This window comes from Centroberyx gerrardi, chromosome 9 (assembly GCF_048128805.1).
Source record: "Centroberyx gerrardi isolate f3 chromosome 9, fCenGer3.hap1.cur.20231027, whole genome shotgun sequence".
Classification (NCBI taxonomy): Eukaryota; Metazoa; Chordata; class Actinopteri; order Beryciformes; family Berycidae; genus Centroberyx; species Centroberyx gerrardi.
In genome coordinates, this window is record NC_136005.1 from 6,223,052 (window position 1) to 6,250,214 (window position 27,163).

The window sequence follows — 27,163 nt, forward strand, 5'->3', positions numbered from 1 at the left end:
TTTTCAGTCCCTTTTCACTGTGAACTGTCTAATAAAGCAGAAATACCATGAAAATAATCTTTAAAAAAAGCTTTTACACTGAAATGCTCGGGGAATACGGGGGCATGATGCTTTCATCGTTTTTGGTGAGTTTTGCACAGTGGCATGTACCCTTTCAAGGGAGAAAATGAGATATACTTGCATTCTTTCTGACCTCTCACTGAGATTAATGTAATAAAATCTAAAAATTACAGGTAAAAAAATTAAATGTAATGTGAAATTGATCAACTTTGGAATATCAAATAGGACCCTACCAAAGTAGTTTCCAATAAAGTTTATGTTTCAAACTAAGTAAAAATATGTTTCCACACAAGATACTCAACCAGTATTTATAGTATAAGTATTTTTAGATTATGTCACTTAGTTGGTAAACTATTTAGGAATTGAAACTTCCACCTTCATAAGAAGTTGCACTGTTCTGTCAATAAGAGTCAATACTCAACTCTTTTTGCCCTTAAGAATTCCAAGTGAATCGGCGTTAGGTTGCTGAAAGTGAAGAGACATTTTGATAATCACTTTATTGATAATTTTGGCATTTTTAAAAATATGGCAGATATTTAGACCAAACATGATCATACAGTTAATGGTGTAAAAATTAGACAAGTCAAATTGATGGAGAAGGTTTACAGTTGTGTTTCCAGGTTTTGGCATCTCGCAATTTTTTCATCTGAAGGAGATACAGACAATTCGTTTCTGCACAGACTGGATAAGAGAAGGAGGCAAGTGTCTTATGGTTTTATGGAGAGGATGAAAACATTCATGTGGGCTTAAATGATCACTGCAGACCAATGTAAGCTGTTGAAGAGAAGTAAGGCATGTGCGCCTGGTTTGAATAGTCTACATATAATGGAAAACCTGTGGTATAAAAGACCTTCAGACTGGTTATCTGCCCCGTTCAAAATGAAAAAAATAATAAATAGTCACATAACAGATTATCAAACAATGACACTGCAGGTTGTGGATTCTCTTCTCAGGTGCTGGTTAGAGCAGGAATAATCGTTTACATTGAAAGGTTTAAGAAACTATCATATTTACATATCTTTAATGTATATATACAACAACAACAGAACTGGAGCGAACACATACAAAATCCATTAACGATAGACAAATATGAAACAAGTCAGGCACTGAAAGGTGTCGGACTTGTTTCATATTTGTGTATCGTTAATGTGTCTTTGCAGGAGCCTTTTTATTTCATACGTCATGTGATTAACAAGGTGAGCTCACCTGAGGTATATTCCACTGTGATGAGCTGTGTGTTTACATATAGCTCTATATGTTATATTTGTGCAGGGCCTAACTCACAGCCAAAGTTAATACACCTGACATGTCAAAGCTGCTGGAGATCCCATTTAAAATACCAATCTAATTATCATTTCAATGAAATGCAAAGAAGACAACCCACATCCTTGTTTGATTAGTCTTTTATGTAAAGATGCAAAACTGTGTTTTGATAGGCTAGACATGCAAGCCAGCAACGGAGAAGGCAATGCAGTCAGTCAGCGCTGCAGTATCTCAAAGGAGCCATCTGGGAATATTTCACCTCTGTGTGCTGTGTGAAGCGTGATCAAACGATCTCGCTAAATTGATTTTCTGTAATAATGTCGTCCCCCACAAATGATGTAGGCAGCCTTTGGGCCAATCAGTAACAAGATGCTTCATCCCTCCAAGTTTCGTCAAAATTGGACCGGTGGTGCAGCTTTTGGCCTTTTGATGTTTGACATTTTTACCTGTAATTACATCGAGATAAGAGAAAGAGAGAGAGAGAGAGAGCTGATAACCCCATCAGGCCAATCAGTGTGTTTTTTAAATGACAGAAAACAGAAAAATCGGACCAGTGACGTCTGTGATGTCACATCTGAGTTACGAATTTTGACCTGAATACATGGCTGCTTCCCCCCCCCCGGTGGTTTACAGCAGTTTGTCGATGCATATAGGATTGCTACATGTAAAAAGTTGAGAGTGTGTTTTAGTCCCGATCCCTCTGGGCAGGCAGGCTGGGAGAACAATCAACCACCTGGATATTATTGTGTTTGTTTTCGTCTAAACGGTCACGAACACCAGGGAAGGGTCTGTTTACACAAATATGACAGCCGTGCCTGAAGATGTCCCAAAAAACCTGTTGTACAATCCAAACACTCATTATGCAAACACAGCCGTCAGATGGAGTGGAGCTCTGCAGGCGGTTGGACCTCAAGCTTGGATATGGATAGGAAGTGTTTTCAGTGGGAGTCATGATGTGGATAGTGTAGCATCATGTAGAGTCTATATTAGCCTCTAAATCCAGTCGTGGATATCCAAGTTCGTTGCTGAGGGATTCTTGTGGTGACGAAGCAGACTGTTTTCTTTATTCTTTGCTTTTGAATCTGAGGGATTCATCATGAAAATGGTTGAGCAGAGACTGACAAGATGACAGAGCCAAATAAAGCAGCTGAGCTCTTCTTCATCTGGCTGATGCTGCTTCACGGTAAGGCAGAAGGAAATTATGACAAGCCACAAAAATGAGCAAAACGAAAAGGAAGATATTCAGTGAAAAGCAAGTTGGTAGTTTAAGAGGCTTTTCTGCTCCTGTACAGCTGAAATATGAGCCAAATAAATACCAACAACAGGTAATATCTTGACTAGTGCTGAAACAATTAGTCAATTAATCGATTACTCGATCAACAGAAAATGAATCGATTATCATTTTGATAATCGATTAGTCGTTTTAGTCACTCATCAAGTAAAAATACCAAACATTTGCTGGTTACAGCTTCACAAATGCTAAGATTTGCTGCTTTTCTCTGTTTCATATCATTATAAAATGAAGACACTGGGGGGTTTTTTGGCTGCTGGTCAGACAAATTAAGCAATTTTAAGAATCACTGTGGGCTCTGGTAACTTGTGATGGGCCTTTGTCATTATTTTTGACAAAATTAAAAGCATAGAAAACAGAAAACAGTGGAGCCACAAATAAAAGTATAATGGCGTGATACACAAGTACAAATATAGTAAAAGTATAATAATTCAAAATTTAAGAAAATGATAGTATGTAGTGTCTGAAAGCTGCTTCATGACTCTATTCTACTCTAAATTAACACACTTCCACGTTACAAACGGCATAAGTGTAACGTGAACCTCATGAAAGATGATATGAGGACTGGAACATTTTGTTGAGGAGGTATGAAGGATTTTGGGTGGAGGATTATTTGGGGTATGAAATTAATTTTATTTTCTACTCTTCCTTCTTATTCTCAGGTTTTGCAGCAGCGCTGAACTGCACCAGCCCAACTCCTGAATCCCTGTTTGACGCGCTGGAGAGGGATCTGTTCTCTAAAAGCCTTGTGCGGCCTGTGAAAAGCTTTGCAACCCCAACTAATGTTTCTATCTCTTTCACCCTGGTGGGAATTTTAGGAGTGGTGAGTTCGCAGCTATTCCATCCATGTCTGCATATAAAACGCATCATGTTTGAATTCAGTTGATCAAATTTCCTATTACTTGATCATTGATGGCTCGCACCAATAAACATCAAAATGTGTTTGTTTATTTGTTTATTTGTTAGGATCCCCATTAGCTTTGCCCTAAAGCACAGCTAGTCTTCCTGGGGTCCACATTTAAAAACATGCATTAAACATTACAGTCAACACAAATGGCAAACATAAACATAAACATAAGACATATATTTAAAAAAACAAAACAAAACAGAACAAAACAAAACAAAACAAAACAAAACAAAACAAAACAAAAACAAAACAAAAACAAAACAAAACAAAACAAAACAAAACAAAAAAAAACATTAATATGTATAAAAAACATTAATATGTATGTGTCTTGTCTTTAGGATGAAAAGTCGCAAGCCCTTACGACTTTCTTATGGCAGCTCCTTGTAAGTCTCCCAGTCTCCAAAATATCTTCTTTTTTTTCCCAATAAATTTGAAGAGTTTCATTCCAAAATAAGATTAAAAAAAAAATATTCTTTAGTCATGTAGTGACCTCGTCTTTCAAAATGAGTGGCAGCTTCAAAGTAAAGCTCATTGGATTTTTATTGAAGTTACTGGCTAACTAAAGACCTTTTTTTACAAAATGAGATTCTCTTGAGACTTAAGATGATGTAATTACAGGTAATCAACATCAGGTAACTTTTCTTTTCTTCCTAAAATGGATATATGGCATTTTGGAATGAAACCCTTCTCTCTGAAAGTATGAGGAAGACACACAATAGTCTAAACCTCTCAGATGGTTTTATTTAAGGTTTTAAAGGTGTGTTTTCTACACTGTTACACTGCTGTTCCTCTGTGTAGGAGTGGAATATAGAGGGGCTGAGTTGGGACACGGAGGAATGTGGAACCTGGAGAGTCTCCATCCCTCGAGAGAAGCTGTGGGTCCCGGACGTCCACATCTCCGAGTTGTAAGTTAAAGGAGCGTTAAGCAATCAGCCTATATCAGCGAGCCCCTTTACTTCTCTCATCCCCTTGAGATGCGGTGGCCTGTAATTGACACAAACAATAAAGTCACATTTTATGTTTTTAAAGATTATTTTTTGGGGGGAGTTTTTCTAATTTTTATAAGGGAGTTTTTGTTCCAAAACACAGGACAGACTGGAAAGTGAGTTTTGAAAGTAAGAAATCTCAGCAAACTAATCGCCGAGTCATCCTTATTGATGAACAACCCTATCAATCCCCCACAGATATACAGTATTATGGTCAGTTTGTGTTATGAGGCAGTAAAAACCTTAGGCTACTTATTGCTTATTTAACTTATGTTATCCTAAAAAACATTGCATTACTCTACAAAGAGCAACCCTTTATCTTTAAAATGCATATTGATATGATGTTGAGACCAAGATTTATTTTCATTCCCTCATTACATCCATATGCAATCAGGCTGCAATTTTGTACAAAAACGTGATCCTCAACAAACTAGTGTCATATACACTGAGTACTTTTCATACTTTATACTTAATAAGCTCTTAATGTCAAATATTTTTAGAGCATGTAAGGATATTGAGTATCAATTTGGGAATTATTTTCTGGACCTGATGCTCTAGCTGTGAGCCCACCTATTGCTTTACATTTACATGATTATACATAATTGTATTTTAAAATACGTGACTTACATGACCTGTGGTTATTAATCTCTGTCTTATTTTACATGTCTCATAAGATCTTTGTTTGGTGTGGTCATTTGATTTATTACTCTTGATTTATTACTCTATAATAAATTTAATGACCACACTGAGTTAATTAAATTAATTAGTTACTGTAATTAATAATACAGTCTATTATTAATTACAGTAACGATGAGGAGAAGAGTCTGAGTACGACATGGATCTTCTTGTCTTTCCTTTCCTCTCTCTTTTTAAGATTTTTTTCATTTATATGTATGTGCAAATAAAAACTTCTATTCTGTTCTGTTACAGTATGGATGAGGACCAGTCTCCCCAAACTCCCTATGTTTACTTGGACAACAAGGGTAACGTGTTCGACGACCGGCCGGTCAGAGTGGTCAGCTCCTGCCAACTAGGAATCTACACTTTCCCCTTCGACATCCAAAACTGCTCTCTGACCTTCGGATCCTACCTGCACTTTGGTGAGATAGATAGATAGATAGATAGATAGATGGATGGATAGATAGATAGATAGATAATTTTGAACTTTGACTTTTACGTGGACACCTTATCTCTACCCTACATAGATCTTAAGCCGTCTCATTTCAAAGCATTTCTATTGCAACAGTGCCAACCTCAATGAAGTTCCTGAATAGAAATGTAGTATGAGGCTATAGGGGTTGTGTAGTATTACATTAAATGTGGCGAGAGAGGTTGTGCAATAATGTCTCAGTAATAGGCTATAGGGGTTGTGTGTTCAGTGCGTTAGTTGCATAGTATGATGAAAATGGAGTTGCGCAATGGGTTGCTCTGCATTCTTTTCTTGGTATGTAGAAATGTGTGTTAAATTCTACTTTTTTTTTTTGTATGACAGTGTATGTATGCATGAGTGTATGTATGATGTGAAGCAAGGGCGTAGGTTTGATTTTGACATTGGTAGGGACACAAATGGGGGAGGTCCAGAGGGGATGTAACCCCCACTGGAAGCTGAGGCATTTTACATTTATGATAGACTTCTGACCGCCATTTCATGTCATCTAGATCAGTGATTCTCAACCTTTTTCATATCGAGGACCCCTAGTTTAGTCCACATTAGAGCCATGGACCCCCATTTGATGAGATTTTGTCTCTCGGACCCAAATCTGAGAATACTTTTATTGTTAGATATGATTTTGATCCAGAATCCCATGACTGTCTGTATTGTAGGTAGAGAGATAACAGTGAAACTAAGATCAAAACAGTAATTCTTCTACATTCTGTAATTGTGTTAACTATTTGTAAATTAAATAATGCTGAAGTTTAACAATTCATCAATTTGCTGGGGACCCCCTGGAACCTCCTCAAGGACCGCTGGTGGTCCCCGGACCCCACGTCGAGAACCACTGATCTAGATAGTTATGGTAGCCAATACACTCATTAACAGACACACAGACACAGGGAGTAGCACATTAATGAATCCTTTACTCAAATTTGCCAGCTGAATGGGACTTTGAAGAGCACATTTTGTTTTAAGGCAGGTACTGTAGTACTGTTGCCTATTCAAACCAACGATCTGTGTTTACATTTAAAATAATAATAATAATGATAAGATATTGTAAACTATATCCAAACCCTACATACAAACAGCTGAGTGTCCACTGCCTTGCTCCTATTTGAAGGAGCCAAACACATGCCTACGCCTGTCATTAACAGAGATGAACTGTTGGCATATTTGTTTTACATCAGTGTTGTCCAGTGTGGCAACATCAGCACTGTTCAATCTCACTTGTGACATGTAGGCTACTTACGGTCGTCACTCGACACAGACGCACGCGACACGGTACTTAAATAAACTAACTTTAATGGCTAAACACAACTGTTACTAATATAAAATAGCATGGAGTCTTCACTCGCATGCTCGCCGGTAGGCGGAGCTTTTGCTCTTCTTGCGTTTCGTTACAGCGTCCGTTGCTATGCCGACGCGGGACACCGATGCACTACACCAATGCAGCGGGACTCGTAGTAGAGAACGCGATCTGTTAACATTGACTAGACACTGACGGACAAAACAACGTTTATTGTCAATCAAAATAATTGCTAGGGACATTTCAGAGTCGCTTGATATTGGTACGGACACGTCCCTACCGTCCCTACCCAATTCTACGCCCTTGATGTGAAGTATGCTGTATATGGAACTGATGCTTTTTATTAAGTGACACAGCAACGCAGGGTCCAAGATACATTTTCCCATGGGGACAATAAAATTACACTACCAGTCAAAAGTTTGGACTCAACACATTTTATTTTATTTTTACTATTTTCCACATTTTAGAATAATTGTAAAGACATCGAAATTATGAAGTAACACAAAAGGAATTATGCAGTGACCAAAAAAGTGTTAAACAAATCAAAACTATCTTATATTTTAGATTCTTTAAAGTAGCCGCCCTTTGCCTTGATGGAAAGGCAAAGGCTTTGGAAAGAAATTCATGCATAGGATCAACTTCACTATTTATATTTGTCTAAGAAACTAATTTCAACACAGTCAATCAGGTGTGTCCAAACTTTTGACTGGTAGTGTATCTCTTTATCTTATCAGAGCAAACACATCATCACAAATTTGGCGTCTAATAATTCTCAGCAAACTGCGTTGTTAAATGTCATTCCAGGTACGGACGTCAGGATGGTTATGGGCTCCAGTGCCGAGGAAATTCTGGAGGAGTCCAGAGAAGTGATACAGACCAGCGGGGAGTGGGAGCTCCTCAGCATCAAAGGATCTCCGTCTGTCCTGGTGTTAGCTGAGGGAAGCTACTATGAGATAGAATACTTTGTAAGCACCTTTATCTTTCCAAAAATGCTACTGGATATATCTATTTTGGGTTATTAAAATGTTACGACCTGAAATGCATCGGTCAATATTTCAAAAGAGCAGATGATTCGATACCTAAAACTATTATGAAAGCAAAGGTCTTAAGATGACCTATGAATTCAATAGTAACCCATAATGTGCCATATGTCAGAGTAGGTGTCAATTTTTTTTTCACATGACGGATATTTTGTCGTGAAACTCTTCAATTGTTAATTGCACTCTTCAATAACGTAACACCAAAGCCATTATGAATGACACCAAATTTTAATTTTAAATTGGTATGCTTCAAAAGCAGACATTTTAACTAAAAGATTTTTTTCTGTTGGTCTAGTTTTACATTTAAGTTTAGTGTATTTTTTAGTCAGAAGTTCTCAAACTCAAGTAAAATACAATGCTCAAATTTCATTTCCTTAAATAGTAGAAAATGTTATGAATGGGCATCTTCCTGTATATTAAATTATGTTTTATTATATTAAATGTTTAATCTGTCTACAACATCTTCTTTCAACCATCAATGTAATTTAATGTCATTGGATGGCATTTTCCTTACTCTTGAGAACTCAAAACTCATAAAACAAGAAGAATAAATCTTGGGAGATTTAAAGATGCTATGTGTCGCATTTTTAAACGTCAATATATCATTGTCAAATAAATTGTGATATCTTGTTATAATTACTGTAAACAAATTCCCTCCTGTTTTGTGCTGTAAAGCAAACCAACAGTTTTCCCACAAAATCTGACCTGGTGGCACACAATGTGAAACACAGTGTGAAGGCTATGGCTGGGCGATATGGTCAAAATCAATATCACGATAATCAATTTTTTTCGATATCAATGTATATCACGATAATTAATGTTCATCCCATTGTTAATGTTAGGGTGTGATGTCAAACTAAACTGAAATTTTCAAATAATACTCCTACAATACTTAATTTTGTCTGAGTTTTTAAATAAAATTAGCTTATTATCATCAGTTTAGACAGCAGAATTGTCTCACGATATCTCAAAATCACCTTATCATCACGATATAATTCCACTCGATGTTAAACGATAATATTGAATTATCGCCCAGCCCTAGTAGAGGCCGTTAGAGGCTGCCAATCTTCTTGGCGATGGTCTAGTTTTTTTTATGGTAATTGTATGTATTGATGCTACACACAGCACATTTAAAGGAAATGTCAACTTTTGCAGAATAACAAACTAAGTCTAACTGGGTGATCTCCATGCCCCAGTCCTGACTAAAACCTTAAGGCTTTATACCTGTTTGTCTTCATGAGATCATTCTGAGGCGTAGACCGATCCTGTATGTGGTGAACCTGCTGATCCCCAGCTGCTTCCTGATCGCAGTGGACCTCTTCAGCTTCCTGCTGCCCCCCCAGAGTGTGGACCGCTCCGCCTTCAAGATGACCCTGATCCTGGGCTACACCGTCTTCCTGCTGCTAATGAACGACCTGCTGCCCGTCACCGGGGAGACGACACCCCTTATCAGTGAGTGTGATATGAGTGGATTTGTTTGGCATGTTTTCATTTTTTTTTTAACATTTATATTTATATATATATATTTATATATTTATGTGAGAGCGTTCATGCGACACCATCTTTGACTCGAGCATCGCTGTGGGCTACATAGAAGTTCTTATTCGGCGCCTACCATAGGCCTACATATGCAATAACGAGTCTAACGTTGGATCACAGGTAGGATCAGCAGCAAGTTCAGTTCCTCTGTTGAATACTACCTGAAGCCCCACCCACCCCCCACCCCACCCCACCCCACCCCTCCCCCTCACAGCTCAGGTGTGGGTACCGCTTTATTTTCTGGGTCCACAATATCCTAATAATTTCCTAGAAAGGAACTGATAATTTCTTGGCAAGTTTCCTGGAAAGAACCATGAAATTATGTAGTAGTGATATAGAAAATGTAAGCAGTCCGTTTGGTGGAGTCGATAAGATACTTTCTAAAAGAGTTTCCTGGAAAGAACTGCAAAACTATAAATATTTATTGGAAAAATAATAGGCAGAGGTCAATTTGGTAAACCATGTGATTATTCATATAATTATATAATATAGTAATTTGGTGAATTCCTTCCTCTAATTAAATTGTTTTTATATAACTACTACATAATTTCATGGTTCCAAGAAATTACCAGGAACTTACCAACTACCAACTACCATTGAACTCTCAATTAGTACATAATGTTGTAGTTCTTTGCAGGAAACTTCCTAAGAAATTAACAGTTCCTTTCTAGGAAATTATTTAAAAATAGCAGACCTGAAGTGTGACCTGATGTGTTCATAAGGCAACTTCCAGTCCAAAAAAAATAGCTCCATGAAGCAATATGGCAGCGCCCGTAAACCTCTACCTCTCGGCACTTTCTGCGCCATTTTGAAAGCTTGGAAAGTCAGCAGGGAAGGGGGCACAGCCAAACGATACGCTACTTTCAGATAATATAATCCATAACTTAAACAGAGGACACAACTGTCTACTGTTGAGGGAGGGAGGAGTGTTTGTCATTAACTTTCCTTTGCCTAGATTGCCACAGCCACTCCAGGCATTTGAACTGGCAAACTTCTAGTCACCAGCCCGGTTTTTCTAACCTCTGAGCTACTGCTGCCCAAATACATTTTTGTCAATATGTTTACAGCACATGGAGGCACAGTACTTCACATTTACAAATGCATGTTATTATGGTGACATTCAAGTGCTATTTCAAAGTAAAATTTTGCATACAAAAGGCTGTTTACACATTTGTGGATCATATGACATTTGTTTTGTGAACCACATGACATTTGCGTTTTCCTCTATTTGTTTGTGAATTTTGTCCATTTTCTACTGCAGCAGTGTGCTAATATACATCTGCAAATAGTCTACATGGATGCCTTGAGGGGAGATGAAGCTCCACCTTTTCTGAAACGCACTGCATTGGTGGTTGGCTTGCGCTGTTTGGTGACTTTCTGCAAACACAATTTAAAGTTTCTCCAAACACATTTTTAAAAGTATTTGTTTGTGGATCATGGTGCATTTTTGTGGATTGTCCCCTGTGGGTTACATTTAGTTAAGTCCAACAAAATCTTCCCTACAGTACACCAGTGATTCCCCAAATTGAATGATCAGATAATGAAGACATTGAGAACGCCTGACTTACGTGTGGTCTGCTCAAAGTGAATATGGCCATGAGTTAAACATTCAAGCACAGGTAGGAATTCTGAGTCACCTGATTAGATGTGAAAGCGGGCGTCCCTAAACCGATACCTCTAACTTACCACAGTATCAGTTACTGAGCACCTTACTTCTTCAAAGATTTGGCTTCAAACGGTTACCACCCCAAATGCCTAAGGGCAGTTTCAGCTATTGTATGACTGGAACACCACAAAGGTCTGAGTTTCATATTTGTTTATGAAGGACCAGGATGGCTGAGTGGTTAAGGCACTGGACTTAAGATTCAATGGATGCATGTCCTCGTGGGTTCAAACCCCATTCCTGGTACACTGTTGATCATCACCTGCGGTCTTTGTAAGAATCTCACCACATTAACAGGCAATGCTGAGCTCTTTACCTTTTTAAAGGATTGGTTTTTGATTTTAAAAGTGTGTTATGTATGATTAGCATGGCCAAAATGTAAAGTCATTGCAATGCCTACATGTCCTCACTGGTTCAATCCCCACTCCTGCAAAACCTTTAAACATCTGCCGATATTGCAGGAACAGAGTGTAGCAGGAGTGGGGTTTGAACCCACGAGGATATGCATCCATTGGATCTTAAGTCCAACACCTTAACCACTCGGCCATCCTGGTTCTTCTTCCATTATTGGTGTCATCCTAGAGTGGAGGTTCATATTGTTAGCAAAAATGAAAATGTATGCCTATAGAACAGCATACACTCCACTTAGGATTCTTAACTGCAGATGGGTTGGGAATTAAGCTGTAACATTAGGTGGGGTTTTGAAGAGTATCTCTCTCCATTTTGTCACTCATGCAAGCAGAGAAAGCAACAGCACTGGCAGGAGGATTAAACCTACAGAGACTCGTGTCCACTGCAACTTGAATGCAATTCCTTAACCAAATTCCTTCAGCCATCCGTGTCACACGAGACGACTGCTTGAAAGGTCAAAAACCAGCCCACTGAGGATAAAGCAGTGAGCGGCAGTATTTACCTATGAAGCTACTCAATAGCGCAGAACTCTGTGTTGTCAGAAACCAACAAGCCTTGACACACCCGACACCAATGGTAGGAGATTTCTAGCTTGCAGACAGGAATACCAGGAGTGGGACTTGAACCCACGAGGACATGCTTCCATTGCATCTTGAGTGCAACGCCTTAACCGCTCGGCCATCCTGGTCCCATGACAATGCTTGTTGAAAGGTCAAATATCAACCGACAATAGATGAACCAGTCAGCAGCTGTATTTATCCATGAAGCTACTCAAAAGCATTGAAACCATTCATTTATGTAAACCCAAAGAAACCTTCATTGTTGTTACAGAATTGGAATATGAAAGCCTGTAGGCAAATGCATTCACTGCACCTTGACTGCAATGCTTGACACAAACAAATCCCATTACAGACAAAACAAACAATCCCATTACAGATAAAAACTCTCTCTTACTTTCTCTCTTTTCCCCTGAAGGTGACGAGCATTGAAACAATCATTCATTTATGTGGCTTTTTCATTCATTGGCTTCTTTTACAGGAACAGAGTAGGTTTTATGAAAGGCAATAGAGAGAAATTAGGTCAGGCAACTTTAATGTCTGTGTTAGATTATGCAACATCTTCCAACATACTGTATATCTTTAAGATGCTGCCTACCATGATGGCCTCTGCATCATTAAGGATGTTTTCAGACACATCAATGTGAACTGATATTAGCATTTTAACTTTTCTTAGCTGCTTGGGAGGAGCAGCTCTATAAGAGGCTGGTTCTGAGTGTCTGTGTGTAATGCTTTTTGCAAAGGTGTAGGGAAATACACTTCAGTTATTATTATATCAGAAATAAAACCGGCCAACTGTTGGTACATGGTGAGCTCACACAGCCCATTGTTTATCAAACATTACTGCATAAATCATTGCATTATCTCGTATCTCTCTGATAATTTTGGCTGCCAACTTATCAAACCAGATCCCGATATTATCTAGTCTTGGATATATCACATGCTGTATCAGGATGGATCTTTATTATGCACCAAACTAATTAATGTTCATGTTTTTGTAATATTCATATTGTTTGTTTGATGCTCCTATTAGTAATGATTTATTATGTAGTGATTACATATTTTATCCATACTGATGCACCTTGCTTTTCATATTGATTTATATTACATTGTTGTGCTTTATAATTGTTGCCATTTGATCTGTGCACATAAGAAGATGATTGCTCTCATGGTGTTGCAGATTGAAGTTTTAGAAATAATTTTATTGATTTAATTAAACTTCAATGGGCGGAGCAAAAAATTACCAGAAGTAATGTTAGACTGAAACCCAGTGAAAAATGAAGGAGTAGGAGGAAGCTAATATTTTGAACCTAGCACGCTTGCTACTAACAAAAAATGCAATCTAGTAATTTTTTTAGGTTAGCTAGTTAGCCTAGCAGACCTTCAAAGTTCATACTATATAGCCATACTAGCCATAGCTATGTAGGTAAGCTAGTTGGCTAGCTGACTGACCTTCCAACATCATGAATGAATGAAAAAAGAAGTAATTGTCATTTATATTTTTATTGATATTTTGACCAGAGTTCCTTTCTTTGCCATTCCAGTTTTCCAGTTAGCTAACTTGTGCTCTGAAAATCTCAGAATATCCAAGTATTATTTCAACCAATACAATTATTTCTGCCTCGAGCAGCTTTGCCTCCGAGAAATGTTTGTAAAAACTCCAGTCTGCCACTGTGTCCCAGCCTTTATACATACAACTTGAATAAAAAAGTGTTTTTTTTCTTTTCTTTCCATTCTGCCTTCCTTTTGTCTCCTGTAGACGTCTTCTTCTTGATCAGTCTGGCTCTGATGGTGGCCAGCCTGTTGGAGACGGTGTTCATCACGAACATCCAGTTCAGCTCCAGCCACTACAGTGCGGTGCCTCACTGGCTGAGCGTCTTCGTGCTGCAGTATCTGGCTCGGGTCGTCTGCCTCCCTCCCCAAGCAAGGAGCAACCGAGTCACCGTCAGCATCAACTCATCTGCTAGAGGTAACTGTGGGCACATAATAATGATAATAATAATAATAACGTTACTACTACTAATGCTAATATTTATACTACTAGTACTACTCATAACAATTTTGTATGGAACTTCTTAACAAAGTTAGCCCAACGGTTCGCGTAAAAATGGCCGCCACTCCGACGATCCAGGAATGTTGATATGAATGGAAATGACCGTTTTATCCATTCAAGTTCTGTAGGATCTTCTCCAGTGAAGCGGCTTGTGAGAATTGATGTTTGGTAGCACGCAACTATAGGTGTTCGGTTGTAGGTTGTGTTCCCTTGACTGTGCAGTAGACATTAGAGAGACAGGAAAGACTGGGAGCGATAACATGTGACAACCAATAATAATAATAATAATTTGTCCACCAAAACTGTATGTTAGCTAGCCTACTATTCTTTAAAATGTACCAGAATTTGCTTTGATTTTGTGCTCTCAGTGATTTTTTGAGCATGACCTTTTTTCAAATAGTGGATATCTCATTTTGGAATGAAACTCAATTAGAGTGTCAAAGTGTATTAGGTATCATAATGTTGATGCCCAGTTATCTACACTTTACATTGCCAATACTCAATAACTAGCCATTTGACAAAAGGTGTCACACCATCTGACGAATTCTAACATCACTCTGTTCTTCCTTTTCTATTCACCCAGCGAAGAGTGTCAGCATCGCGCCTCCTGCGGAACCTCAGATCTACATCTCAGCAGTGGAGCTTCGGAAGCTCTCCAGCAGTCCGCCTCCAGAGAAACCCCCTCTGGACCCGGTGCTGGAGGAGCTCAGCAAGCTGACTAGGGATCTGTTGGCCATCCGCCTCCAGATGGAGAAACACTTCAAGGGGACCCAGAGCTCGCAGGAATGGCACAGGATCGGGATAGTCATCGACCGCCTGCTGTTCGGCCTCTACATCATCTTCATCACCACCAGCTTTGTCACCATCATCTGTATCTGGACCTGGAGTAACACGTTCTAATGACATGGCTGCACTTTGGGACTTACAAAAATTACAATAACTTTTTTCACCAAGAACATAAATGTACAGCTATGTGTACAGTTTTTCTTGTTGACATTTCAACAGCTTGCATGTAATATTCTGAGATGTGGTGCTTCTGAGACGGGTAAAGCATGAGCGACTGGATCTTGGGAAGTTTTTTTTTAGTTATGTAAGGGTGCTTTTACACCAGCCTTGTTTAGGCTGTTTGAATCGAACCCCAGAGTGTTTACCCCCTTGGTTCAGATCGTTTGGGGTGGGGGGAGCACCCTAATCGAACCCTGGTGCAGACCAAGCAACCGCTCTCTGGTCCGCCTCGAAGAGGTGGTCTCAGGCCGCTTCCAAGTGAACTGTGGAGCGGTTCATTTCTGGTGAGAACACCATTCGAACACCATTTTGAGCGTCTTCCTCAAAATGCCTGTATTATGAAATTATTTAATACCCGCATTCTTGACAGGCGTTCATATGCGTAATCCTCTAGAGTCTATTGATCTGCCTCCAAATCAAGACCGACATGAACAGAATCTGACGTTGCTCCATGATGTAAGAGTATAGGCAGAAGTTGTGAGGGTTTTGTTGTATTTTTACCCGCTCACTGACCAATAACCAAACAGCATTTTCAACCAAATGGCTCTGGACCAGTTGATTTTTGGCTTTGTGAAAGCAAATTGAATTGAAGTTCAAAATTTGAACTTCAATACCCAGAAATCCTGTCGTCAGTAAACAGCACACAGTACGTTCATGTTTATCAGTGTGGCCGGTCTGATTGCTTCATAACAAAGGATACCAAAGGGACAAGAAATATCTCACGGTGGAGCGCACACTTACTGCTGTTTACAAGGCAGATTGTATTTATTCACTCTTAAAGTCACAATAAAATTAAAAATTACTTTGTCACCTTGTTAGCTAAGTTAAGTTTCCATGTCATAATATATACCTATTTAACAATAAATGCCGAAAAAAATTAAAAATAAAATACAAAATCTTTATTTTTCTTATTTTTTATATCAAAATCATATTAATTTTAGTTCCTGGAAAACATGGTTACCTCATGTTGTACATAAAAATGGTGTACATACAAATTCAAACCAATAAAACCATCACAGATTTTTGAACAATTCTGCCCCTCCATCTAATTAAACTGCCTTCCTCTCCCTAACTGATTTCCCATTGGTTTACACTTTTGAATGATCCCTCCCTGCATTATGTCCCGCCCCGACATCCTGTTTCAACTGGAAATACATCAAAATTAAGACGAGTCTCAAAATGCTGTTTCATTGTGACTTCTTCTACTTGGCCAACCTGATCATACAACACTGTCTTTAAAGATAAAGAGTTCAGCATCACCTGTTAATGTGGTGAAAGTCTTACAAAGACCACATTTGATGATCAAGAGTGTACCAGGAATGGGGTTTGAACACATGAAGATCTGCATCCATTGGATCTTAAGTCCAACACCTTAAAAACCACTCGGCCATCCTGGTCCCTTGTTTCAGTATTAATGTCATCCTAGAGTGGAAGCTCATATTGTTAGCAAAAATAACAATTTAAACATATAGAAGAGAACACACTCCACTTGCAGATGTGTTGAGAAGTTTCATGTTTATCATGAAAGCACTAGGATTGGATAATGTGAGAAATGCATTGTCATTAAGATAAAAACAAGGCTGTTTTTCTCAGTTCCTGTTGACATGTTTTCACCAGACAGCAACGATTTCTGGGTTTAATTGCTGGTGATATGAAATGTAAACCCTAGTCATGACCTTAGAACACCGCTGTTTGCCTTTGGAGGGCATAATTGTGATTTTAATGATGATTATGATTTGAGACTTTACTGTTGATCATTGAGTTACAGGTTTTTAAGATGGCATAAAACCAAATATAAGCCCACGATAAGACACAAGATAAGTACACAACACTGGAGAAGGGAACAGATTGTAAATCCCATGGGTAGAGGTGTTCAAAAATACAATGGGTGAGTGGTTACCAGAGGTGTTGAACAACAAGTCCTGTGTTGGGGAGAGGGTGTGCGTTTAGACCCATCTGGATGTGTGTGCGTGTTTTTGTATGTCTCTACTTATGAGGCTCAAATGTCCTCACAAGGATAGAAAGATGGGGGAAATCCTGCAAAGTGAGGACTATTTGCCGGTCCTAGTTTAGGGTAGTTTTGGGTTAGGACTTTAGGGTTAGATTTAAGATTAGGTTTAGGTTAGGGTATGAGGGTTACATTTAGGGTTAGGGGTGAGGGAATGAATGTAGAAAGTGAAGGTCCTCATAAGTACAGTAATACAAAGGTGTGTGTGTGTGTTTGCGTGTGTGTGTATCCATGTTTGAGCAAGAGAAAGAGCAGTTAATTTTACAATATTGCAATTTGAGATGTGACAGTTTTATTGGAAATCGCATCGGCACTTCTTTTATTTACTTGCAGTTTGCATTAAAGTAAAATACACCAACACTTCATTTTTGTGATAAGAAATTAAATGAACATGCACACATCTGTCGTCCGTTCGTTTGTGCGTGTGTGTAGTTGCACGTACGTCCAAGTGTGATTGTGGGTGTGCGTGTGTATCTTGTGTGTGCATGTGTTTCAGTGCGTGTGTGTGTGTGTGTGTGCGTGTGTGTGTGTGGACGCTGAATGCTTCACACAGCGATCAGATCAGTGTTTCAGATGTTTGGTCGGTTAGAAGCGTCTGACCAGCCAGCATGAATCTGTCTCAGCAGAACTTCAGCCTCATCTCAGGTTTACTCTTCATGACAGGTAATGAGAACTTACTGTGTGTTCAGTCAGTTATTGTTATGTTACTACTGTGGTATTTTTTTTTGTCCTTGGCTTACATTTCTAATTCATGTATTCACTGCTTTGCTTGTTGATTTCGGTGAACATACATTTTCCATGCTGTAAAGAACTTTTAAACTCATACAAATGCAGTTTCGTCTTCGTCTTCTTCTTCTTCCTCCTCTTATTATTATCAATATTATTATTATCGATAGTCGTAGTGTTGCTTTTTGTTATTATTGTTATTCCTGTGGAAAAGTAACTTATCCAGTAAATTTCGGGTTTAAATCTGCCTAGATGTGGTCTGATATTAAGGCTTTATCTCCTCTAGTCCTGCTTATAGCCTTTGGAAATAAGTCAAATTTTGACTGCTTTGAATTTTAGCATGGCATGAAAAAAGAAGACGAGAATATCTGTGATCAGTTAGCTGAGGAGACTGAAGTTGAAATCGAGGATAAAAACTTTCTTCCCTCTCAGTGAGCTGATTTGAGTAGCATGCCTTGCTATGTTTGATTAACTTTTAAATGATGAAAGATTGCCCTGCAGATCCATACACCATCAGACAGCATCTGCTCTAAGCTATATAATGTCAACAGTATGACACATAAACTGTAATGATGAGTAAATATTATATGTCTAGGGTGGGATCAGTATCGTGATGCCAGAAAAAGCAACTAGGGTTTGCATTGGGTTTCATGTAATATTTGTTTAAAGCTCCGTTTTTCTTCCTTTTCCAAATTATGCTGCCGGATATTTTGTGATATTTAAAGGGTGATGAAACCGCCTGTCGCCACCCACTCCCCAGTTTTGGGAGGAGGAGGGGTGGCCTTTGGAGTTAGGGGTGGTAACTTGATGACAGAATACCCACGTCATCATTTCAAGAATATTTTTTCCACCGCTAGTTGGCATCAAAAAGCCAAGATTTGCGCACATAAAATCCAGGAAGACAACATTATGTGATGTATTGTCAAGAAGAATGGATGTTTCGTCATAAAATTGTCTTGAAAAAAGCTGAAAAGAGTGAGTTTCATCCCCCTCCAAGTAATAACTTATTACTTTTGTTTTATATTTATGCTGCATTACTGAATCATTTCTCAGCAGTTCTGTAAATGAGAATGGTGCCACTTTTTACATGTTTTGGTGTAGGCTCTTAATTTCTTGTAATCAACGATGATTATTCTGTTTATATGTGCTGCCTGGTAAATAATGCAAAAATCAAGCGCTTTAAAAATGTGTCACCCCATTCTCTCTCTCTCTCTCTCTCTCTCTCTCTCTCTCTCTCTCTCTCTCTCTCTCTTATCTCCCTCTCTCTCCAGTCTGCCTCTGTCACAGTGAGCTGACCTGTAAAGAAGGCCACAGCGGTCCGACCCATGAGTCCATGCAGGCCGTGTTTGACCGAAAACCCTTCAGGCCGGCGGTGAACCTCAGTAACCCGACCATCACCAACATCTCCTTCACCCTGTACGCCGTCCTGGGGGTGGTGAGCGAGTCAACTTACAAAAACTATCAGGAGCACCTACAGGATCCAGGCTAAAGCTATGATCCTGTTCAATCCACTTCAGTCGTGAGGAGAGCGAGGAGACAAACATGTTATATTCTAAATATGCTATTCACGTCACTGGATACACTGAATATATTATTACATATTATGACATAATTATAATGCATTCTTGACTTGAGTGACCCTAAAGTGGCGTAGGCAACAATCAGCTTCACATGAGGTTTGTCTGTTGTTTTATTTCAGAATGAGAAGACACAGATACTCACTACCTTCCTGTGGCTGAGACTGGTAAGTGGCACTTTTTACCATCCACCTCATCTACTCTAATGTAATCTAATCTAATCTAATCTAATCTAATCTAATCTAATCTAATCATCAGTCATCTTTTGGCTTAAAAAATCTATTGAGAGATTTACTGGCTGCAGCAGATGTTTGCAGTTTACGTGGGAAGTTAGGAGTTTAACTGTATTTCGTGTTTTTCCTCTGCAGTACTGGCACCATGAGTTCCTGGTTTGGGACCCTGACAAGTGCGACGGCGTCACCAGGATTTCTCTCCCCGTGAAGCAGCTCTGGTCCCCTGACATCATCGTCTACGAGTTGTGAGTTTGAACAAATTGATCTTCCTTTTTTTGCTGGATCAATACAGGGAAAATATCACTCTCACTAACTAAATAACTCTTCACTATATTGAGTTGTAAAGATAACCTGCAAATATCTGAATCTGAATTTCTTTTTCTGATGTTTCCATATGTCACCTAAAATAAGCTACCTATTTTACATCTCCCACCTAGTGATGGAGTGGTAAATGTACTTGTAAACTGATTTTATTTTGTGTGTGTGTGTGTGTGTGTGTGTGTGTGTGTGTGTGTCTAGCTGATGGTCTTATGCAGAGCGACTTACAATGAGTGCAACATTAGAATAAGATTAAATTCCTACATCATCAATATTACTAGCAACCAATAGTAAGGACTGCAAGAGTTGGAGCCGTGACACTCGTAAGATAGATGCAACAAAATATTCCTGTGATCCAAAGAAGTGTGAGGGAAGGAAATAACAGCAGAGTTACAAAGGGTTTGTTTCTGCTACAAGACAAGAGCAAAAAGTGGGTAAACAACAAGAATATTTTCAGAAAATATAGGTTTTATACTCTTGGAAAGACACTATTTCCACTTCACATTTTATGATATATCATAAACATTTATAAAAGGAGGGTTAAGTTCACACATTAAAAGCGTGAGTGCGTTCAGGTTTATCCTTCATTACATCTGACCTCCTCCCCCCTCCTTGTAAATTTCCACCTCCTCCTGTTCATCCTCCTTCTGTTTCTGCAAATTTTCACACCTCACGCTTCACATGGTTCTCTCTCCTAAATACCGCTTTTGAATTTTTCCATTTTCTTGCCTCCTAAATCTCTCATACATTGCCTGAACCAATGTCTTAATTTCTCTCTTTCTTTCTTTTTCTTTTTCTTTCATTTTGTCATTTGCATTTTGTCATTTTTCTGTACATACATTACCTCCATCATCAGTTTTTGATAAGAGGATAAATGGCAATGTGCATATTTAAGTCAACACACACCCTAATAATGCTGTAATCCATACTTTATTGCATAGTTTCATTCTACTTAACACATTCTAGTGTTGAAATTCTTGGTTATGTGTATTTATGTAGCCCCCATTTGCTATATTCTTGCTCATATTTTATTTTTCTGTTTATATTTTTCCCTGCTGTATCCTATTACTATTTGCTGCTGACCCAATTTCCCCATGGGGATCATTAAAGTATCATCTCATCTTATCTTATTTTTCTTTCTGTCATTGTGGTTTCATTTCTTTCTTTCACCTCTTTGTCTCTTCCCTCTGTTTTTCTCAGTGTGGATGACGATGTTTCCCAGGCGTGTCCCTACGTCTACGTCAACCACACGGGTCACATCCGCTGGGACAGGATGCTGCGGCTGGTGTCGGCCTGCAACCTGGAGATCTTCAGTTTCCCTTTCGACGTGCAGAACTGCACGTTCACCTTCGGCTCCTACATGCACACCAGTAACCACGCACCCATTAACATTTATATAATTTATATAATCATACAGTCATTAACTCATCCAGTCATAGGCTACGCATGAATAAATGTGGATTGGAAACACAGGTGTTCCTCTCACTAAAGGTTGTTAAATAAAGTTTTATTTAGTGTTTTTTTAGGAGATTGGACATTTGGTGAACTTACCTATTTAGTGATGAGAACACAGACACCAAAATGATCCATGTGTCCCCGGTAGATCATTTGCATACACTATGTTGAGTGATGGTAGGTGACTAGCATTATTTCAAAGTAGCAAGACCGACTTTTTTGGAATAAAAAGCTGTGAGTAGTTTTTATTATATGGCCTGTAGATTCATAAATTTAAAAAATGTAATATTTAACTCAATGTTACTTTTGGAAATATTTTAGATATTCATCCACAGCACAGTGATTTTTAGCTGTACACAGTCTCCCATTGCCCACTACCTTTACTTCCTAAACAGGAAAAGTAGTCCATGATAGTTCTTTCCTAATGTTTTTTGTGTAAATTTTATGTAAATTTTATCAATCAACTACACAAAACCAACAGACTTCAAGATAACTTACCATTTAGCTGTATAGCTGCTACAAGATCTCACTTTTGTGATCATGCTAGAAATAGCACAACACATGGAATAACAATAAAAACAAGCGAATAAAAAATAAAAGATTTAAAAAAAAAATTAATACAAAGAATAAATGACAAATTAAGATTAATTACATACAAAACAGCTTATAAAATTAGTCTTAATCATTCATTTAAAAGATGAAATGATTTAGCTAGCCCGGATTTAGCTATTTTAGTTAGCTTAGATCAATCTATCTAGCTTTGTCTTGCTCGTCGTCTTTCCCTCACAGTTCGGGATGTGAGGGTGAGTCCAGCTCTGACCTTTGAGGAGATGTCAGGAAACTCCAAGCGTTACCTGGAGGCCAGCGGGGAGTGGGAGGTGGTGGTCATCCTGGGAGAGGCTTCCATCCTGCGGTTCGGCATCGACGAGTGGGACATCATCACCTTCTGGGTGAGGCGTCGTACAGTCCAGGTCTCACTGGACTCATTAAAACTTAAACCGTCAACAAGTTGATGTAGTGGTGAATAAAAAGATGGGTGAACTGTGACCTCCAGTCGGCGATTATCACACAGCAAACGACCACTAACATGAATAAAAATCAATGTTTCAGAAATGCATTTGTGTATGCTTTTTTCCCTTAAAGGCATAGTTCACCCCAAAATGAAAATTCACTCATTAACTACTCATCCCCCATGTCAGCTGAAACTCCACTGAAGTTGGTAGGAAAACTAAACGCACAGCGAGCTCTATCTCAGCATCTCCCAGACTGTTGAAGTTAATGGAGCCATCTTTTTACAGCTCCAATAAAGCATAAAATGTCCATCAAATTTCTCCAAACAACTCGTGCAGCATTTGCACTGTGGGTCCAAAAGTCCAATATTTACCTCATCGTATCCTAAACTCCTGACATGGGGGTGAGTAGATAAAGAGTGAATTTTCATTTTGGGGTGAATATCCCTTTAAACACCCAATCTTTATATAACCTGCATTCTAAATTTCAGTTGAGTAATCTGTCAATCTACAGATTTGTTTAAATGAGTAAACTTAGTAATAAAATAAACTTTTTAACCTGGGCCACAGCAGATAAATACAATAACATGGGGGTTTGGTGCAAAGGCCTCAGAATGTAGCATAATTAACCAAATTGTTGTCTTATATTACTATATATAGTATGTTTGTTTCCTTCATGTGGATGTCCATTGGTTATTAATGCACATAAAACAAATTTCCCTTTTACAGATAATGAAGTTTACCTGTACCTGTAGTTTGATACTTCTTACCATCAATTTCTTCCTCATAATAAATTCAGCCTCATTTTTAGCTTCTGAAAATATCCCAATGTTATAGACTCACGCACATACTCATTGTTTATTATGTTATATATTATTTTGCCTCTGATAACATATGATAATACATTTTCAAATAACATATGAACCAATGACGCACGTCAACACACGTCTGAAACCCGTGTCCCTCCCTGTCCCGTCCACCAGGTGGTCATCAAGCGGCGTCCGGTGCTGTATGTGGTCAACCTGCTCATCCCCAGCTCCTTCCTCATGCTCATCGACATCCTGTCCTTCTACCTGCCCCCCCACAGCGTGGACCGCGCCTCCTTCAAGATGACCCTCATCCTGGGCTACACCGTCTTCCTGCTCATCATGAACGACCTGCTGCCCAGCACAGCAAACGGCACGCCCATCATAGGTCAGAGGTGCCAGTCCCGGGTCCTTCCATTAAAAAACCTGTGTTTTTAAATTTTTCAGGCACTTTGACAACGTGCAGGAAAGGTTTCCAGACCGAATTTTGCCAATTTGACAAGCTTTCTGACGTCCTTGAACCGTTTTCGGTTACACGAGTAAATCATATTGTTTGAAAGTAAGTTTTCATATGGATGTCTTAAAAATGGCTGCCACTCTTCTTCTATGCCTCTTCCCTGTGCGGCGAGCCCAACGGAGCTAACGTTGTACAGCTCTACAGAGGTGTAGAGGAAGAAGAAAAGACATTTGTATGAAAACAACTTCCCCCAGAACAAGCACGAGTCTTATAACCTACTGTAAATAAATCGCTTTCTATTTGACAGGAAAGTTAATAAATTGTGAATGAAATATAGGCTACCTACAAATAAAAAACATTTGTGTTAGTTAACTTACACCTCTGTCTTTGACAATGCCAGCCCTGCCCGTCCCGGTCCCGCTTGATGTTTCAAATTGGCCCACCTCCTCTCTTTTTTGATTGGTCGCCTGATTAAAACCAATCATAACAGTTTCTGCCCTGAGAAGATGTTTCAATGAGCAAAACTCCTATCTGCCTACTTATCATTAACCATGCCCACTATTATAAAAGTCAGTGGGGTATGAAACCATTGCTTTCAAAATCTCATCCAAGTGCTTTGAGCAAGTTCTATAACATATTCTTACTATTACTACAGCTATGGAAGGATATGGAATGGCTTGCAAGTGATTTTAAGAGGCATGGTTTCATACCCCACTGACTTGTGCTAGCATTGCTAACAAATAGAAATGCAAGCCCTAATATACAAACTTTTGGCTCTAAGAGGAGGCTTGATTAGTGATTAATAGGGCAGGCTTATAAAATCAATGAACCTTCCTTTTAAAGCTGCACTGTTCAGTGGTTTTTGCCTCCAATTCCCATAAATCCTTCCAGGTTGCTTTAGTGACTTTTGATGATCTACAGAAAGAGTTATCCATACAGCAACTGAACTGATGTAGCTACAGTCAATATACACACTGCTAATATTGATTGTTTGACTCAAATTTCAGAATAAATAATTGGCTAATATCAGAGATTCTTTAGAAGCCATCTCTGTATTGGTTCTGGTGCTACACTGCTCTTTTAGGTCTTTTCCATTGAGTGAAAGGCAGTGCCCGTATTTATTGCACTGCGTATCACTCTCCTTTTCCTGCTTGGAGACTTTTCAAAGATATAACTTATTTTTTATGAACGGCTGAAGACAGAGGCAGTGAAGCCAATCCTGCGGAGCTGCGACTGCCACGCTACACTGCACATATACAGTCTAAAACAGCCTGCAGATCACAGCATGATTATTTTCTTTGTTTTTCTAATACATTAAACGCATGACCTCCTGTGCACCGGGAAGATTTCACACTGTTAGTCATGCCCAGGGTGTCTCATGCATCCCTGATTGGTTTTCTCCTTTTCAGCCCAAACACATTACTTTTGATTGAAAATAAGGCAATTGGGGTTTTTTTCATCTTTAAAAGAGCATGAAGTAATCTGTGACTTCTATTGACCTCTATCGGTGACCAGTAGGAACTCAGCTCCCACCCCTCCTGTCCCGATTACAGTGGCCTGTAATTGACACAAATAATAAAGTCACATTTTCACAATAGAGACGAGTAAAGTAGCTTATTAGAGCAGTGATCCAACAGAAAAGTCTAGTGAAGAGGAAATATATCACCTGTCAATTTTGTGTTCCAAAACATTAGTATGGGCCAGAAAGTGAGTTTTGTAAGCCAGTAATCATTGAGTCATTGGTATTGATCAACAGTGTTACGGTCAAAGATCGTACTTATTGCCCCTTTAACGAGTCTCCTCCCCTCTCAGGTATCTACTTCTCGGTGTGTCTGGCCCTCATGGTGATCAGTCTGCTGGAGACGGTCATCATCACCAACGTGCTCCACCACAACTCCATGAAGTACCGCGAGGTCCCGCGCTGGGTGAGGGTCGTCATCCTCAAACACATCGCCAACCTCATCTGCTACCGCTGGCCGGAGGAAGTCCCGCCCCCTCCTGAAGCTCAGGAGGACAAACCTGACAGGTCGGACGGAGGTTCAGGTCCCTGGATCATCCAGCCGGGCGTCAACGCACCCGGATCTGCCCAGCACCCCGCCAGCAACGGGGGCGAGAGAACAGGTTGATCCAACAGATTCACAAATGTCAAACGTCAATGTACAAACAGTATTGTACTTTTGTGGACCCTCAAAATACTAGTGATCACCTATAAGATGAAATTTGAATGATCCTTATGGGGAAATTGGGCAAAAAAGTTGAGGCTCAGTTGGACAATCCAGCCTGGGACCTTCCCCCCCTTTTCCAGTCTCTCCACACTGTAAACAACCCAATAAAGCAAAATGCCATAAAAGTCAATCTAAAAGTCAATAAAAAATGAAAAATGACTTTTCTGCCCTTTTAGCTTATTCTAACTATCATACCTACATCCACTTGACAATTTATGCCAAAGAAAAAGACAAAAAAAGTATTTTATTGTATTGTTATATCAAAACCTCAGTATGTTTACTTACTAGAAAACGGAAAATCTTTTATGTCCAATTCCCACCACGTATTCTTCCGGTATTGATTCCAGTCTGAATATGCAGAATCTCAACCTAGCAAATTCATGAATTGCGATCCCTCCCATCCCTATACCCATCCCAGGTCCAGTTGCCGTGGTGACGGTGCCCGCCGTGCCCGAGCTGCAGCAGATCTGCCAGGACCTGGGCGAGCTGCGCGCTCACCTCTCCTCTCTGCAGAAGGAGAGCGAGCGGCAGGACCAGTGGTGCCACGTGGGATACGTCCTCGACTTCCTGCTCTTCCGCATCTACCTGCTGCTCATCTCCTGCTACGCCATGGTCATCATCTGCATGTGGTGCATCTGGATCAGCCAGTCCTGATGGGGTCAGGGGGTCAAAGGTCAACCGAGGGTGTGGTCAGTTCACTTGCAATTCACTGGGTCTCTAAAATTAAAATGAAACTGCAATTTGTAGAAGTAAAAGTCACTCCAAACCTCCACCATCACTGAACTATTCTCCAACTTGCAAAGCTGCAGCCTCCGTAACAGTTCATGTTTGTTAAAAAAGATTTGACATTTGTCTTCCGGGTTTAATTTCAAACAAAAAAGCATGTGAAATAGCACATTAATGCTGGAAATCGGACCTTCCCACCAGCACATGAATGCAGTATAAGAAATATGACACAAAAAAAATTTTGATAATCATCTAATGGCAGATATTCCAAATCCAAATCATCACCAAAATCGAACCGACTGATCCCTGGGACAAGAGAGATCTGTCCACCAACTTTCAGCCAAATCACTTTGTTACTTTTTGAGATATCTTTCTAACAAACAGA

The 27,163-nt window shown here is 39.3% G+C and overlaps 2 protein-coding genes and 4 non-coding genes across 6 annotated transcripts; 3 read left to right on the top strand and 3 right to left on the bottom strand.

The window, feature by feature from the left end:
- Positions 1-2,407: 2,407 nt before the first annotated feature.
- Positions 2,408-15,132, top strand: LOC139918651 (5-hydroxytryptamine receptor 3A). Its single transcript, XM_071908070.2, has 9 exons — positions 2,408-2,506; positions 3,277-3,437; positions 3,860-3,904; positions 4,320-4,426; positions 5,438-5,607; positions 7,774-7,934; positions 9,251-9,461; positions 13,939-14,154; positions 14,816-15,132. Exons 1-9 carry the CDS (start codon positions 2,449-2,451, stop codon positions 15,130-15,132), a joined length of 1,446 nt encoding a protein of 481 aa, XP_071764171.1. The 5' UTR covers positions 2,408-2,448.
- On the top strand, positions 11,375-11,457 carry trnal-uaa (transfer RNA leucine (anticodon UAA)). The gene has a single exon. It is a non-coding gene; the product is annotated as a tRNA-Leu (tRNA).
- On the bottom strand, positions 11,683-11,765 carry trnal-uaa (transfer RNA leucine (anticodon UAA)). Its single transcript has one exon. It is a non-coding gene; the product is annotated as a tRNA-Leu (tRNA).
- Positions 12,228-12,310, bottom strand: trnal-caa (transfer RNA leucine (anticodon CAA)). Its single transcript has one exon. It is a non-coding gene; the product is annotated as a tRNA-Leu (tRNA).
- A 1,416-nt stretch (positions 15,133-16,548) lies between the features above and the next one.
- On the bottom strand, positions 16,549-16,634 carry trnal-uaa (transfer RNA leucine (anticodon UAA)). The gene has a single exon. It is a non-coding gene; the product is annotated as a tRNA-Leu (tRNA).
- Positions 16,635-19,304: 2,670 nt separating this feature from the next.
- On the top strand, positions 19,305-26,706 carry LOC139918645 (5-hydroxytryptamine receptor 3A). The gene is made up of 8 exons (XM_071908063.2): positions 19,305-19,406; positions 19,671-19,715; positions 19,917-20,026; positions 21,300-21,469; positions 22,344-22,504; positions 23,548-23,758; positions 25,640-25,936; positions 26,471-26,706. Exons 1-8 carry the CDS (start codon positions 19,305-19,307, stop codon positions 26,704-26,706), a joined length of 1,332 nt encoding a protein of 443 aa, XP_071764164.1.
- Positions 26,707-27,163: the final 457 nt, after the last annotated feature.

What these genes read in the sequence shown, in the direction of transcription:
- LOC139918651 (XM_071908070.2), top strand. Translation starts at nt 2,449, where the DNA reads ATGACAGAGCCAAATAAAGCAGCTGAGCTCTTCTTCATCTGGCTGATG. An exon ending in TGGTGGGAATTTTAGGAGTG is followed by an intron (nt 3,438 to 3,859) that starts GTGAGTTCGCAG and finishes TCTTGTCTTTAG; the next exon opens with GATGAAAAGTCGCAAGCCCT. An exon ending in CTTTCTTATGGCAGCTCCTT is followed by an intron (nt 3,905 to 4,319) that starts GTAAGTCTCCCA and finishes TCCTCTGTGTAG; the next exon opens with GAGTGGAATATAGAGGGGCT.
- LOC139918645 (XM_071908063.2), top strand. Translation starts at nt 19,305, where the DNA reads ATGCAGGCCGTGTTTGACCGAAAACCCTTCAGGCCGGCGGTGAACCTC. An exon ending in CGGCTCCTACATGCACACCA is followed by an intron (nt 21,470 to 22,343) that starts GTAACCACGCAC and finishes TTTCCCTCACAG; the next exon opens with TTCGGGATGTGAGGGTGAGT. An exon ending in GGGACATCATCACCTTCTGG is followed by an intron (nt 22,505 to 23,547) that starts GTGAGGCGTCGT and finishes CCCGTCCACCAG; the next exon opens with GTGGTCATCAAGCGGCGTCC.